The sequence below is a fragment of the Danio rerio genome, chromosome 13 (assembly GCF_049306965.1).
Source record: "Danio rerio strain Tuebingen ecotype United States chromosome 13, GRCz12tu, whole genome shotgun sequence".
NCBI lineage: Eukaryota > Metazoa > Chordata > Actinopteri > Cypriniformes > Danionidae > Danio > Danio rerio.
The window spans coordinates 24,808,861-24,825,256 of record NC_133188.1 but is presented as its reverse complement, the minus strand read 5'-3'; the positions used below and the strand labels follow the sequence as shown (position 1 = coordinate 24,825,256).

The 16,396-nt window shown below is 33.0% G+C and overlaps 1 protein-coding gene and 1 long non-coding RNA gene across 2 annotated transcripts; both read left to right on the top strand.

Moving 5' to 3' along the window:
* The first annotated feature begins 6,767 nt into the window (after positions 1-6,767).
* Positions 6,768-10,255, top strand: mxtx1 (mix-type homeobox gene 1). Its single transcript, NM_131560.3, is given in 3 exon segments — positions 6,768-6,860; positions 6,996-7,180; positions 8,665-10,255. Coding segments are annotated over 3 exon segments (930 nt in total). The 5' UTR covers positions 6,768-6,838; the 3' UTR covers positions 9,388-10,255.
* A 2,576-nt stretch (positions 10,256-12,831) lies between these two features.
* LOC141377174 (uncharacterized) lies at positions 12,832-15,921 on the top strand. Its single transcript, XR_012389291.1, has 7 exons — positions 12,832-12,910; positions 13,017-13,138; positions 13,997-14,080; positions 14,201-14,255; positions 14,355-14,430; positions 14,505-14,681; positions 15,022-15,921. It is a non-coding gene; the product is annotated as an uncharacterized lncRNA (long non-coding RNA).
* The last annotated feature ends 475 nt before the right edge of the window (positions 15,922-16,396 follow it).

The window sequence follows — 16,396 nt, the reverse complement described above, 5'->3', positions numbered from 1 at the left end:
ATATCAAAACTAAATTTTGACTGTCACAATCATAACCTAAAAATGGCAGCGTGATAGTGTTGATGTATTTCATGGAGCATAAATAGAAGACATTTTTATAAGCATTTAATCAAAAACCCTTTGGTTTAATACAACAAAAGAGCAGTGCCGAAATACAACTCATTTCTGTGTTTTAACCAAATAAAATGTTTCATCCCCGCAACTGTATGGAATCAGTGTGCATGTTGACCACATCCTAGTTGTTTTTATGTTTACATCTAAGGTCAAATTTACAGTTGATTTACAGGATTTTTTTCAACACATTTCTAAACAATAGTTTTAATATCTCATCTCTAATAACAGATTTATTTTATCTTTGCCATGATGACAGTAAATAATATTTTACTAGATGTTTTTCAAGACACTTCTACACAACTTAAATTGAAATTTAAAGGTTTAACTAGGTTAATTAACTAGACAGATTACGGTAATTAGGCAAGTTATTGTATAATGATGATTTATCCACAAAAAATAGCTTAAAAGGGCTAATCATTTTCTCCTAAAAATGGTTTTTAAAAAATTAAAAACTGCTTTTATTCTAGCCGACATAAAATGAATAAGATTTTCTCCAGAAGAAAAAACATTATCAGACATACTGTGAAAATTTATTTGCTCTATTAAACATTGTTTGGAAAATATTTAAAAAAGAAAAAAAATCAAAGGGTGGCTGATAATTCTGACTACAACTGTATATATTTATAAACATCTCTTTATTTTACAGTTGAAATGTCAACTAAATATCATTATCCTGAAATGTCTGAATGTAGAACTGTACATGACAAAAATAAAATAAAATAAATAAATATAAATAAACATAGTTTAATTGCTGTTGAAGCTCAAGGCTGACACCTACTGTTTTTGTCAAGTGAACTAAGGTTAATAAGGTGCAAAGACAAAAATATGGAAATTCAAATTATACTATACATAAATAGAAAGGAAATGAAATTTGCACACGGAATATTTGATTAAAATGATAAAACAAATATTCTAAAAGGGGGCTTCATATAAAAAAAAAACTTTCAGAAAACTTTATTCAAAACAATGTGTGAAGAACTTTGTAAATATTTAAAGAAACTAAAATTAAAGACAACTGAAGAATATTTAGAGCCATGGATGTTAAATATTTTCATGGAACAATCAATGGCAGTAAAGCTTTATTTTTACAAGTTTAAAGAACATTTTGTACAATGGACTATTACAGTTTTTCCTCAGTTGCTTGGTTCATTTCTCACAACACTATTTAAATTTGCACAACAGTTAATGCATTTCTCAAAACATTTAGTACAAATTGCAAAACCTAGTTGATAACCTGCAAAAGCATGTCACTTGCTCAAAATGGAAAGCTCATTCCTCAAAAGCAAGTATTCATGTCAATAAAAGTGTCAGTGTCATCAAGATGAACAGTCCTGACAACATTGTTTATGAACAAGAGAGTCAAATGGCTTAGTCATGTTTTCATAATGACAGTTTACTCTGTTAATTTTTTCCAATGCAAAAATGTCAGATTTAGGTGACACTTCCTGAAAATGCTCAAGACAGCACTATATACTATTTGCACAGTCATTTAAACTACAGTAAAGTTAGACATCACTGCATTTCAAGAGTTCACACTTAGCTGATGATTGATTATAAGCAAGTTTGGCATGCTGTCCCGGGAGAGAGCCCTGAGCTCGAAGGTTCTTGAGCCCTGGGCTCCCTCCCGTTTGGAGGAAGAGAGGGTAGCCTCGAGCTCAGGTAGATCTCGACAACTCCCCTTTGATAATAGCTAAAGACTAAGATTGAAAGCTATTAAAAGATATGCTGCATTATTAGATTACCTGTATTGAAATTTAGATTTAACGATTAACTTGTTGTGCATGTTTTTGGAATGTGGGAGGAAACCGGAGAACCCGGGGAAAACCCATGCAAGCACGGGAAGAACATGCAAACTACACACAGAAACGACCACCGGCCTGTTAAGGAACTAGAACTGGTGACGTTCTTGCTGTGAGGCGACAGTGCTAGTCACTGAGCCACCGTGCTGCCCTATGGAGGGAAAGGTAGGAAGGGGTGGAAGGGGGGATTCTTCAAATCGAAGATGACTGTAGTGAAAAAAACCCTGGCTCTTTATAGTGGTTAGGAATGGCCTGATTGGTGGATCAAGCATGCTAATGCAGAACCAGCCGTGTTCAATCATAATCACGTGCTCCTCTCGAAATTAGTTTATGAATAAACTTCACTTAGTGAGGTATCTGAGTGCAAGACACAATGTATGTTTCACATTTTTACTGCATATTCTCTTTGCAATTATAATTTATTTACAGCATTGTGCAAAAGAATAAAAACACCCTTATTTATAACAATCATAAACTCCCTTTGAGTAGAGCTGTGCACAACTGTAAACAATTTTAGTTTTTCTCAGTCGCTTTGGTGGGTTTCTCACAACACCAGTGCATTTCTGCACAACAGTTTATGCATTTCTTAAAACAATTAGTGCAAACTGCAGCTGATAACCTGCATGCAAAAGCGCATTGCATGCTCAAAATGGATAGTTCATTCCTCAAAAGCAAGTATTCATGTCAATCAAAGTGTCAGTATCATCAAAATGAAAAGTCCTGACACCATTGTTTATGAACAAGATAGTCAAATGGCTTAGTCATGTTTTCATTATGACAGTTTACTCTACATTTTTTTCAATGCAAAAAAGTCAGATACTGGTGACACTTCCTAAAAATGTTCAAGACAGCACTATATACTATTTGCACAGCCATTTGAAAACTACAGTAAAGTTGGACATCACTGCATTGAGTGAGTTATCTGAGTACAAGACACTGAATATGTATGTTTCACATTTTTACTCTGCATTTGCTCTTTACAATCCTAATTTATTCACAGCATTGTGCAAAAGAATAAACACACCCTTATTTACAACAAACATAAACTCCCTTTGGGTTGAACTGTGCACAACTGTAAACAATATTGCAGTACATATCGGAACTGAACCTGCAAAATACACAGGTCTGTAAATCATTCATCAAAATGTTCAATTTTAAAGACATTTTTAGGAAAATACAGTTTGAATTTTTTTTATAAAGTTTGCTTGACCGATTTTGACATCAAGTTCAACATTTTTGTATGTAATGACTCAAGTAATGAAATGAGGACTGTACGTTTTATATAGAATGACTATTCAGCATGTACAAGTTTAGTTCATTTTGAATGACATGACATTAGCAGATGATAATGTTATAAATAGCAGAAAGTTGAATGAAAGCAAATGATGCATGTTCGAAAGCATTTGCAATTTGTTGAAAGGAATGAGAAACTGCTACTAGGATGTGCACCAATGACTAATTGTTTTGAGAAATGCATGACTTGTTGTGCAAATGTAAATAGTGTTGTGAGAAATGCACCAAAGCGACTGAGAAAAACTGTAAAGTAGCCTACATTTTGGAACTGAATCTACAACACACACAGGTCTGTAAATCATTCATGAAATAGTTCAGTTTAGACATTTTCAGGAAAAAAGATTTAAAAAATTTGATAAAATTAACTCGACAAATTTTGACTAGTTTAACATTTTTGTATGTAATGACCCGAGTAATAAAATGAGGACTATTAGTTTTATATGGAATGACTGTTCAGCATTCACAAGTTTAGTTCATTTTGACTGACATGACATAAGCAAATGATAATGTTATAAAACAGCAGAGAGTTGTATGAAAGCAACTGATGCATGTTCGAAAGCATTTGCAATTTGTTGAAGGGAATGAGAAACTGCTACTATGATGTGCACAAATTGTTTTGAGAAATGCACTAACTGTTGTGCATATGTAAACAGTGTTGTGAGAAATGCACCAAAGCCACTGAGAAAAACTGATAAATCGTCACCTTGGAATTATAAGGTTCGATCTGCGTTCTGAATGATTTTGAGATATTGAGCTTCCAAGTTTTTGCTTTCTATATAGCAAACAATTTGTGTGTAAATTAGTTTTTTTAAATAAGCATTCTGAATATGTAAACAACTTATAAAAAAGCATCCCATAATGTTAATAAGTTGTCATTTAATAAAAATATGTCAATAACTCAATCTTGACAAAAATGTCAGAGAGAACCTTAATATAATTCTAAGGAAACAAAATATAAAGGTTGCTTATAGACATTGATGGTTCCATTAAGAGCCTTTAGAAGCCAATAAAACTTCAACATTTATCACATTTTATTAATATTTGTTTATTAATTTTTATTAACATTATTAAAATGTACTATGTAAAATGTAAAAAAAAATAAAAGCTGTTTACTAAAAGAGTCGTTCTTTAGGAAATTTTTGTTGTTGTTTTTTTTTACCTTTATTTTTTTGTGTAAAGAACCTTTTGTATAATGGAAATATTTGTGTTAAATGTTCTTCACGGAACCACAGATTCCAGAACTTTGATTTTTAAAACTTGTGGATAGAAAAGCTATGCTTAAGATAATTGTATACAAAACAAATGCATGAAAACTATCTCGAATTTGCACATTTATCTTGAAATAACAAGTTGATTGGATTTGGACTGCAGCAGAACGCAGTATCAGCCAAAAGGGTGTGTTTGATTAATGGGGGGATGTAAAACTCTACTTTTGTTAGTGATTTTGAGATAAACTTTAGTGCAGATTCAATGTAGACTTGCCAAACTATTTCACAAAAACGCCATTTGTAGAAATTGCATTCAAAAACTTTAAAATTATGTGATTAGATTAATCTGGACTGAAATAAACAGCTTTTGACATTTATTTTGAATTTGTTTTATGAATATCTTGTATATGATGACATACTTTATTAATTTTGTGTTTACATAAAACGAAGCATTAAAATGAACTGGTCGATATTTCTATACAGGGTTGAAAGGTCCCTGTGAGGTTGTCGGATGCAGTTTGCTTTAGTTGAACACCACGTCTCAGCAGCTCATCTACATTGACAAGCTTGACAAGCACCTTGACTTTGAAACGACTGTTATCCCCGCTGGATCCTCTGGAGCGACAGCACTCACGCATGCAAACTGTCCTATTAATCATTCCACAAAACGCTCTCCTTGTTTTCTCTGGCTTCCACAAATGTTTCTTTTATGTTCCTTTTGAAAAGAGATCAGATGACACAAAGAGATACCCATTCACAGCCTTTTGTTTAAGCATGTTACTAATGTCTTTGTTAGTTAATATTTTCTGGTGTCTATTGTTTTATTGATCACAATACTTGAATGGAGAGTAAGTGACAAAAAAATATAAATAAATAAAATTGAATAAAAAAATATACAAATAAATAACTTTAATTTATATACAATTTCAAATAATTTAAATTCTTAATTCTTTGGTCAAATAATGTGCCAAAACAAAGTTTCTCTTTTGGTCGGTGTTGATTTTGTAGCCTTTGTTTATAAAACTCTAATATTTTAAATATAATTTTGATATGTTGATATTTATTTTTAAAAATGTCTCACTTTTGCTCTTTGTTAATGAGAATGTCAAAAACAGAAAGCTGAAATCTTTAATATACGTTTGTAAATTACTATATTAAAAGTGTATATATTGCAGTCATTATAAATAAAAGGTAGAAAAAACAATGTGCTTAGTCAGCAAAATAATAAATAAAACATATTTGTATTAATAAGGTCTGCATGAATAATAAACTATATAGAATCTTAAAAATTCATGACTGCTGTTGCTTATTGTTCTTATTCTTATATTTAAGGTGTAATGTATGATGAATTATCTCACATATATAGATAAAACACACAAAAGTAGTGTGGTGTACTTACATATATATATTATACATATACATATAATTTTTTTCCATAGAAAGCATATTCAGTGCACATAATGAAATGAAAGTTACTCATTTAGCATAACTGATCTCTACTGATTTTTTTTGAGATTTTTTGAGATTTACTTTGTATTAGTCTTTTGTAAATTATGGTCAAAATACATGATAACTTGATGTTTTGCTTATAAATCAATAAAATTTAACAGAACACATTGGTAAAATGATTAATAAATGCTCAATTAAATGTTTGCCATTTATATATTCAGTTGAAGTCAGAATTATTAACCCCCCGAATGATGTTTAACAGATTCAGGACATTTTAAAAGTATATCTAAAAGCAGTTTTGAATTTTTTAAAAAACATTTTATGGACAAAATTATTAGCCCCTTTAAGTTTTTTTTTTCTTCGATAATCTACCGAAAAAAAAAAAACATTGTTATACAATAACTTGCCTAATTACCCTAACCTGCCTAGTTAACCTAATTAACCTAGTTAAGCCTTTAAATGTCACTTTAAGCTGTGTAGAAGTTTCTTGAAAAATATCTAGTTAAATATTATTTAGTCATCATAGCAAAGATAAAATAAATCAGTTATTAGAAAGTTATTAAAACTATTATGTTTAGAAATGAACAGAGAAAATCTTCTTTCCGTTAAAGAGAAAATCGGGAAAAAACAGTGGGGGCTAATAATTCAGGGGGGCTAATAATTCTGACTATATATATATATATATATATATATATATATATATATATATATATATATATATATATATATATATATATATATATATATATAATTTTTTTATATGGTTTTCAAAGACTGTACCCTGTCTCATTCCTATTTCACCCATCATAAGCTCTTCAAATGGGGGAGGTGGGGTTGAAAGGGGGGTCATGGGAGCAGGACATGAGGGCACAGGTATAAAACACTGCTGAAGGGGTCAGAAATCAAATCCCTGAGGAGCACCAAGAAGACAGACCTTCACTGTCACCTCCAGGATTCCACCAGTGAAGACACAACATGTGGAAAGACAGCACTATTGGTAAACATTACTGAAGATTTCAACTAAATAACTATATGTTTTCACAGTTCATTTGAAAGACGACATATAAGATAATACTATGTTTGGTATTGCATTCATTATAATTATTAATTTATTTTAAATTTGTCATTTTAGATGCTACTGCTAAAACATCTGGAAGTGGAGCTGTATCCAGAAGCGCAAGTCGCAGGAAAAGGACAAGTTTCTCCAAGGAACACGTTGAGCTTCTGCGAGCTACATTTGAAACAGACCCTTACCCTGGAATCAGTCTCAGAGAGAGTCTTTCCCAAACCACAGGACTGCCAGAGTCTCGCATACAGGTGGGCTGTCATGTTTAATGGCATGTTATAAACAGTAAAACTCAATTCACTACAGTTTAAAGGGAAAGTTCACCAATGTATTGAATTCTGTCATCATTGACTCACCCTCAACTTGTTCACGTATGACTTACTTTCTTTAATGAATCTACTTTCTATTAACCAGAATGGAACACATTTTGAAGACTTGATCAAGTACTTTATGCATATATTTTTTCATGCACCCTGCTTTTTTTTAAAGATTGCATAATAAAAGTTGTTGGAGTCCAACATTGTTTAAAATCCAATAATGCATACTTTGCTGGGTTTAAAACAATGTTGGACCCACCAATTTTCATTATGCAATCTTTGAGGAAAGAAAACAGGGTTAGAAATGAACTTTACATTAAAGAATAATATTTGCCCTCAGGAATTAATTTACATTTAATTAAATTAAAATTTAAAATTACCTTATTACTAATAATGAAAATACCTTATTACAAATACCCATATCGGTGCACCCACTTTAATCAGTCATTTAACTACAAAGTGTTATTAATAAAGTATTATTAACAAACAATATAATGCTTCTCAATGGTGGTAAACACAACAACTGCATATGTACTGGTTTATAAATTATCAATTGAAAATTTCTAATCAATTTCAAAGTGCAATACAATGACAAAAACCTTTCTCGATTATTTTTGCTATTACTGCTGATTTTTCATCTCAATCCCTACTGTCACAAAATGTTTATTTTAATTGTGCCCCAATTTATTTTTAATATTGCCCCAATTATTCAAGATATTAAGGCAAAAAGAACCCCTTTTGCCCCAATATCTTGAATAATTGGGGCATTATTATTAATTTAGGTTGGATTGTTCAGATGTATATACAAAAACTACTTTTGCACCTATTTTTCTGAGAGTATATAAAATATATCTTAATGTGAAATTAATGTCTGACCGTGCTTAAATATACATATTAAAATATTAAATACATCAACTTTTTTGAGATTGTAGAACCCCAGTAATATTCATTATATGCTTACAAATACTCATACTGCTTTGAAACAACATTTGAGTCAAAAAATAAATATAAAGTCATATTTTGAGGTGAGCTATCCTTTTAAGATGTTAATAAGCTTATCATATTATTTTGCATCTCTCATGTATTTTGTAAATCACCAAACAGGTGAAGTGATATATAATAATGCCTTACATGAAAACACTGTTTACCATCACTGATAGCACTCTCAATATCTGCCATGACGTAAGCGACTTTGCCTTTATCAGCTGTTTAGTTTAGAGACCGTACAGCCTGTAAACAATAGACATACCAAGCACAGATAACCATCCTGACTAAACGCACAGCTAACTGCATGTCATCTCGCAATGATTAACCTCAATCTTTAACAGGAAAGCTCTTACAGTATCTGCATGCACTAGATGGTTGACTATAATCTATCAACTTCTGAGTCTGCCCCATTTGATTTCCATTCACAATAGGTCTGGTTCCAGAATAGGAGAGCTCGCACGTTGAAATGCAAGGGTGGAAAAAAGCCATTGTGGCAAACCGACTTGCCAGCCTACAACAATATGCAGACTTCACCAATGCAAATACATCGGAAAAACAATGAATCCAGTGGAGCAACTGGAACTTTATGTTCACCACCGCCTGCATATCCAGATCGTATAAAGGAAGAAATGGAAAAAGATGCAGTATGCGGATGTGACACTCCGTCTTCCATGTCAATCAGCGACGATTCTGGCTATTGCACACCTTCATACCATCAAAGCAGAGCCATTCAATCCCATCTGAGCCCTTCTCCTATTTTAAGCCCAGAGCATCAGATGCCCCCTAACTGGGGTGTGAGGTACGGCAGGAGGTCTCCTATGAGCTCCATGTGGAGTCCATATCATCTGGAAGCATATGCCTGCAATCCGGGATTTTTTTACTCGCATTCTGAAAAACACAACACTCTTCAACCCCTGACCCCTGTTACTCCTGACTCGGGCTGCTGGGAGGCCGGTTTGGACAGGACTTCTCCTGTTGACAACCCAGATGTTCCGAGAATGGAAGGCCAGCTGGAAAGCGGGGTCCACCATGGACCGCTGCCTGAGCTTCCAACCTTGTCGCTGCAGGAGATCCTGGGAGAGCTTCAAGGAGACTGGTGGCAGGGTGAAGGACTAAATAACCACTCCACTGAGGATAACCATGTGTATGGCTGAATTTTGAAGGGTTGGATTTATTTATGACTATTTATTATTTACTGTATTTAATGACTAAAATCAATAATGTAATATTTATTTGATTCAAAACAACATGAGAGTTTTCAAATGTTTTCTGACTGATCAAGTGTATTTATTCTAATTAATATTTGGTATTTTTTAAATGTTTTGTTGGGGGTAAAGTGTTAACATGCAGCTGTGTGTATATAGTTTATATAGATTTTAAATAAAGATGCCTTTTCTCCTAATGTTCCTTTAAATGATTTTATACAATTGTTCTGAGTAGGTATATGTTTACTTCATGCATGGATGAGGTCAGTGCTGGAAACATTGATAAGAATCAGTCTGTAGGTTGCGAGGAATTTGTTGCATAACACATTCTGTCATCTACGGGGTGAAATGTACTGTATGTGCATGATACTTTTATTGGGAATGAAACAAAATAACAGAACTATTCCAACCCTTTGTAATTTTGCTTTTAAAAGGTAGTTTATTTCTGTGGTGTGTGAGAGCAACAGTGTTGAGGAAAGTTACTTCTAAAAGCTACTAAAGTTTCTTCCTCTTTTTCTTCTTCTTCTTTTTCTTTTCTTTTCAGATAGAGATTTTTTATAAACATCACACTGCAGAACCTTTATTTACCTTTTGAAAAACACATAAAAACTATTGTTGGATAATGTTATCTTCTGAGAACTTTCTGACCCCAAAGCTATACATGCCATATATACAGATTAATAAAAGTTTAAAGCAATGCAATTGCTACTTTTGTACTTTTTGCTCTTAATAAACAGTAAAATCAGCGTCCATTCAGATAATCCTCTTCTCCTTTTTTTATGTGTTCAAAATAAAGACAATATTTCTATTGCAAAAATGTAAGACTCTGCCATCTTTGTTTCTGTCTGTTCCTGCATTCTCTCGTTGTGCTGGATTCAACATGACTACTTTCATTTTAATGAAAGCAATTTATTTATTTTTTCAACAACAAAACATAATTCACATTATATTTTTAAAAAGTAATTCAAATATTATTGATTAATTTTGAAAAGTAATTTGTTACTTAACTCATTACTGAGAAAAGTAATATTATTACGTAACTTGTGTTGTTTGTGATGCACTACCCCACCACTGGATAGCAATGCTTTTTCTTTAACCTGTACTCCAAGTTTCAGTGACACAAAAACTTCTGAAATTATTCTTGTACCCTCTTAACTATATCATGTAAAATCTACATTAACTTACTGGCAGCAGTTTGCGAGTAACTGACTGTAAATAAATTACTGCAAAATACTGTATTTACATTTACAGTCCCATTTATATAACTGTATATGTATACAGTATTGTATTTTTATATATTTTAGTTCATAATGCAACATTAAAATACAGCATAACTGTCATAGTAAAATTCAGTTCACGTTATAATGTGTAAATTACAGAAATCGTTAACAGTATATGCTGATTTTGGTGCCCAAGAAAAACTATTTATTTGTTAATTTGTTTTTTAAGCAATGGTAAAATGCTTAATATAGTTGCAGAAGCCATGATATTCCTTTCTACAAAAAAAACAAAACATTTTTCATATTAATAACCAAACAATTGGTTTGTTAAACAAAACTGACTAAATAATAATCCCAATGCCAGCTCAATGGCCAAGAGAACCAAACATTTGCACAACTGTTTGTACCTTAATTTTACCAATGCTACAGTATGTGCATCTACTTAACTAATATATATATATTTATAAAACTGCTGGGCGTCACAGTGAGTAGCATAATCGCCTCACAGCAAGAAGGTCGCTGGTTTGAGTCTCGGTTGGGCCAGTTGGCATTTCTGTGTTATGGGAAAAATGAAACCATAGGAAAATTAATGAAAAAAAATGATTGCAGATATAGACAGAGAGAATAACTTGAAATGCAATGTGAAATCTAGTGATCCAGAAAAAGCATACTGTATGCTATGAAAAATGATTATAGGCCAATAAAGGAAGTTCTTGGTTCAAAAGGTTTTATGTATTCAGGTAATTCATGTACACAAACCGATAAATATATGTAAATGTGTGCTTTTTTATCACAAATTAACATAAAGAACTTGATAGGATTATGACTGCAGCTGAATGCTAGTCAGTCTCAGCTGTCAAAATGGGTGTCATTGATTAATGAGGGGTGAAATGGGTCTGTCATCCATAAAATATGTGAGATATTAGTCTCTTTATAGTCTCCTCACAACTTGTAGTCAATACTAACAGTTTTCTAAAATCTAAGTAAAAAAAGCATCTTTTAGCAATCAATGCTCAACAAGTATTTTTCTAATTTCATTCATTCATTCATTTTCTTTTTGGCTTAGTCCCTTTATTAATCTGGGGTCGCCACAGAGGAATGAACCACCAATTTATCATAAAATAATACAAATAAAATATTTGCATATATTCAACCTTGATTTTACGAGGGCCTGTCGTAAATGCCCAAGTTCTCTATACTCTGCCCCCTTGTCAAATCAGTACCAGAAAGTGAAACGTGCAGAAACGTGAAGTGCAAAGTGAAAACAGCATCGCAAACTCAAGGTTGACTTAGAAGCAAATCAAAATGAGCATTGCAATCGACTGAATGTTTTTTTAAGGCAATGCTATTAAAAATTTTCTGCAATTATATATATATTTCTCAATATATTTCTATATATTTTTATTTCTCAAAACATAATTTTTGCTTCGCGATTTCTTGAGATTTGCATTTATTTATTTATTTTTGCTCAATGCTTTATTTTTTATTTGCAAAACTTTCTTTTATTTTGCAAGTATATACACTCTCAGAAAAAAAAGTACAGTGAAGGTACAATTTTGTTCCTAGAGGGAACAAAATATATAATTGTACCTTTAAAGGTCCCATATTGGTCCTTAGGGTACAATTTTGTACTCAAATGGGCTATAAAGGTACAAATGTCCAGATTTAGGTCTGAAAGGTACATTTTTGTACCTTTTATAGCACATTTGGATACAAAATTGTACCGTAAAGGACCAGTTTGGAACCTTTAAAGGTACAATTCCCTATAGGAACAAAATTGCACCCTCAGCTCATGATAAGATCAAGACACTATATAACACTAATTTAAATGCATTAATACTAAACATTAATACTAAAATACATAATTTATAAATATAATAAATAAATAAATTGATTGAATTAAATATTTTTTATAATTAAAATTTTTTCATGTATTTAAATTTAAAAAATTCTCAAAATCGTTAATAATTTAATTTATAATTGAATGTAATTTTAATCATAAAAAACGTAAATACTGGTCTTTGCTTACTGTTTAAGACCCTATAGTATATGGGATGTAGAATAAGAACCATGCAGAGTGACAGCATCTTCATACAGGTGGTGATGTTGCTGTCTCTTTAAGAATTTGGCTTGTTGAGACGTTATAGTAGTGTTTGTTACTGAGGCAGCGGTCGGTAGAGTATGCTGGCTGTTTACACAGAACTTCGCACGCTTTTCAAAGAAAAGTCTATTTTGGAGTCCTCATTTTTCAGGTAAGAATGTATTAAAGTTATATTTTCAGTCTCATTTTTACATGTGAAGCCGCGTGTTCTGTTGATTTTGTCTGACTCTCGGGTCTCGGCTTTCCCCCGCTTTAAGTGCTCCGGGCTGACTGGTGTACGTTGGCCTGCAGGGTGGAGTTTGCTAAGATGTCTGCAGCTTATTAAAGAAGTTAATACAATATGGTATCAAAGTCACCGAGGGACATAACCTTATAGAAGGTGAGTATTATATGCTGTTAGTTTTCTCGGTGTAAAAGCTCCCTTTATCGCCTACGTTACGTATTCTCGCCTTATATCTTACTTAACTGCTTTATTAATAAGTGTTGCCACGGCGGAATATAATCGCAACCCAGATAGCAAAATACACTCGGGCCAGTTGCGGCTAGATTCTCGCCTGCCCGAGTCCGTCTGCTGTATCGTTACTCGGGCCAGATGCGGCGGCAGCAGCGAGCCGACGCTGCCGTAACCGTGCACCGGAATCGGGCCGTGAGTAATGTGCGGTGTGGCCCGGAGCTCGCGCGACTAAAGTCTTCATATACCTTGATATAAAACCTTTTGTTATTAATACTGGAATTTGTAATTATCGATAATGTTTTATAATTTGAGGCCATTTTCTAGCCACGGTTGACCGAGGAAATGTAATTTTAGACGGTTATATACACCGCCATTTCGTGAAGAAAAATCACAATTTTGTCACCGGCAAAGCGACTGGTTATGTAAACGTGGCTAGTTACAAACGTGGCGTGTGTATGCTTGTACATATCTTCGTTTAAGTGTCTAAGTTACATTAATGTTGAGGAGTGTCCACAAACTCTCATGTCCAGAATTGTTGATGCTTTACTATTGTTTAACGTTATACTTATGTTAATGTAGAATTATTAACATACCACGTTGTATAAATCGACGTTTTAAGTTATACTTTGTTCTTTAATGTAATAATTTGTCTTATTTGTTCTGAAACTGGTAACTTACCTTGAGCTATTTTACCTATTTTATTAATATCTCAAAATAAATAAATAGTTATTGCTTTATCTTATTGCTTTCCAGAAGTTTATGAAGTTTCCAATTGTATTTCAGGACAAGATTGAACAACATAATGCAGCCTAACAGCATCAGACCAATGAAGGCATGTCATATGAAAGCATGGCTCAGTTACAAGATGTAAGTATGTCTCATTATCTATACCATGGTTTTAATGGCTTACATACTATTTTAAATTTGTAGGTTTTTACTTACAAACAACAATAAATGTACACCCATGTGTTTAAAATTATTTTCTAGGTATTCATCGAAAGATGAGAGATCAACTGAAGAATTCTAAGGACCTGACTCTAAGGTACTCTTTCTAAACGTTCTCCTCTTGATTAATATTATTAAATTCTAGCTTTAGATGGATTCCTTCATATTTGTTTGTATGCCACATCTTATGTTCCAGGAATTGATTTTACAGCAGCACTTCTCATGTTGCCAGCCTTGTTAAGCGAGACACTTCAACATTTCGTTGTGCTCAGGTGCGTATGTTGTTTTCTGTTTAGTATATGCTGTTATAAATGCATTTTATAATTCTTGATATTCTTTATATTAGGATGACGCAGTGGGTAGTGCTGTCACCTTACAGCAAGAAGGTCGCTGGTTCGAGCCTCGGCTGGGTCAGTTGGCGTTTGTGTGAGGAGTTTGCATATTCTTCCAGTGTTCGTGAAGGTTTCCTCTAAGTGCTCCGGTTTCCCCACAAGTCCAAAGACATGCGCTATAGCTGAATTTGGTAAGCTTATTTGTCTGTAGTGTATAAATGTGTGTGTGAATTAGTGTGTCTGGATGTTTCATAATACTGGGTTGCAGCTAGAAGGGCATCTGCTGCATAAAACATGCTGGATAAGTTGGTGGTTCATTCCACTGTGGCGACCCCAGATTAATAAAGGGACTAAGCCAAAAAGAAATTGAATGAATGAATGAAATTTATATTAGTCTTTTAATCTGTGATACTTTTTTTTTTTAAATCAGTAAATAAATATTAATTATTTTACTTTCTATGCATGTTGATTTTCTCTTCATCAGTGATAGAGTGACTGATATTAAAGTAATTATTGCTTTGTCATTTACAGTGAATCATCTTCACCACATCCAACAGTTCAAGTACAGGAGGAGGCCACCGACTGGACAACTGTGTTAACAAGACGAGTCACGGCAGTCTTCAGAGTTGATGGGATTGCGATTGGCCGGGCTAATGATGTGGACGAATATACATTTTTGACATATCCATCTTATTAGAAGAACACCTTGATGTTTCTGCAGTGGAATGTTTTGAATGAACGGTGGACGATGACAAGCCTCGATCTCCAGTTACCAGAGTGATCAACCTTGTTTTTTGTTTCTCTACATGCTCTTGGGATAATCACAATCATCAAGTTAATCCAGCACACTGCTCTCATTCATGCATAAAGCAAAATTTTAAATAACTTGTGGTCCTAATGACTATCAAAGAACATTTTCCAGTTATGAGTGCTTTCCATGTCATGTTTATCAAAAGCATAAACACATATTGTGTTACAACAAATTACAACTCCTCTTGAGGATGATGAGTAATCTACTGATGTTGAGGAAGAGGCTACTGATGTTTTTGGTTTTCTGCACTGTTGAAGCAATTTATAGAGAAAGTTTGCCTTCATTCTGAAATACAGAGAAAATTTTGATGACAAATTATTTATTATGACTGAGTATTCTGACTAAAGACAAACACTTTGGACTTTATAAAGTGCAGTACTTGATGTAGCCTGTGTAATGTGTTTATAAATCTTAAACAGTATTCTTGTGGTCTTTGTATTAAGGGTAGATTATATACTGTACAGTGAGTGAACAATTTTTATTTGTTATCTAAATTGTTCTTTTTACTGTTTTACATGTCTGCTTTATACTTACTGTGTAATTTTATTTCTTGACACATTCAGTTGTGAGTTGTAATGAAATATTTTCTACATTAATAAATAAAAATGGACATCTGCGAACCGAAATGTTTTATTTATTTATTTGTGCATGCAGTCACCAATGGATCAAAATGCCTGGGTCAGTACCCTGAAAATGCTATATAATATAAAAAGGTACATTTTTGTACCTTCGGTGGGGGTACAAAATTGTCCCTTAAAGGGTACAAATGTAGAAGGTATAATTTTGTACCTTTAAATAGAGGTACAAATTTGTACCCTTAAGGGTACCACCCCAGTGACGGGCCATTTGTACCCTAAAAGGTACAATTTTGTACCTTTTTTTCTGAGAGTGACCCTAGATTGACTTCATCTGCTTTTCATTTGTTTTCAGAAGAAGTTGTATAGGAGATGAACAGTTAAACTGTATAAATCACAGAAGCTTTTTTCTGCTTGCAACACTTTGATCAACCAACAGGTGCCGTTGGTTTAAAGAATGAAAGTTAAAACCCTGGGTTTTGGCCCTACAGGAGTAAACCATATAATCAATAAATACTTG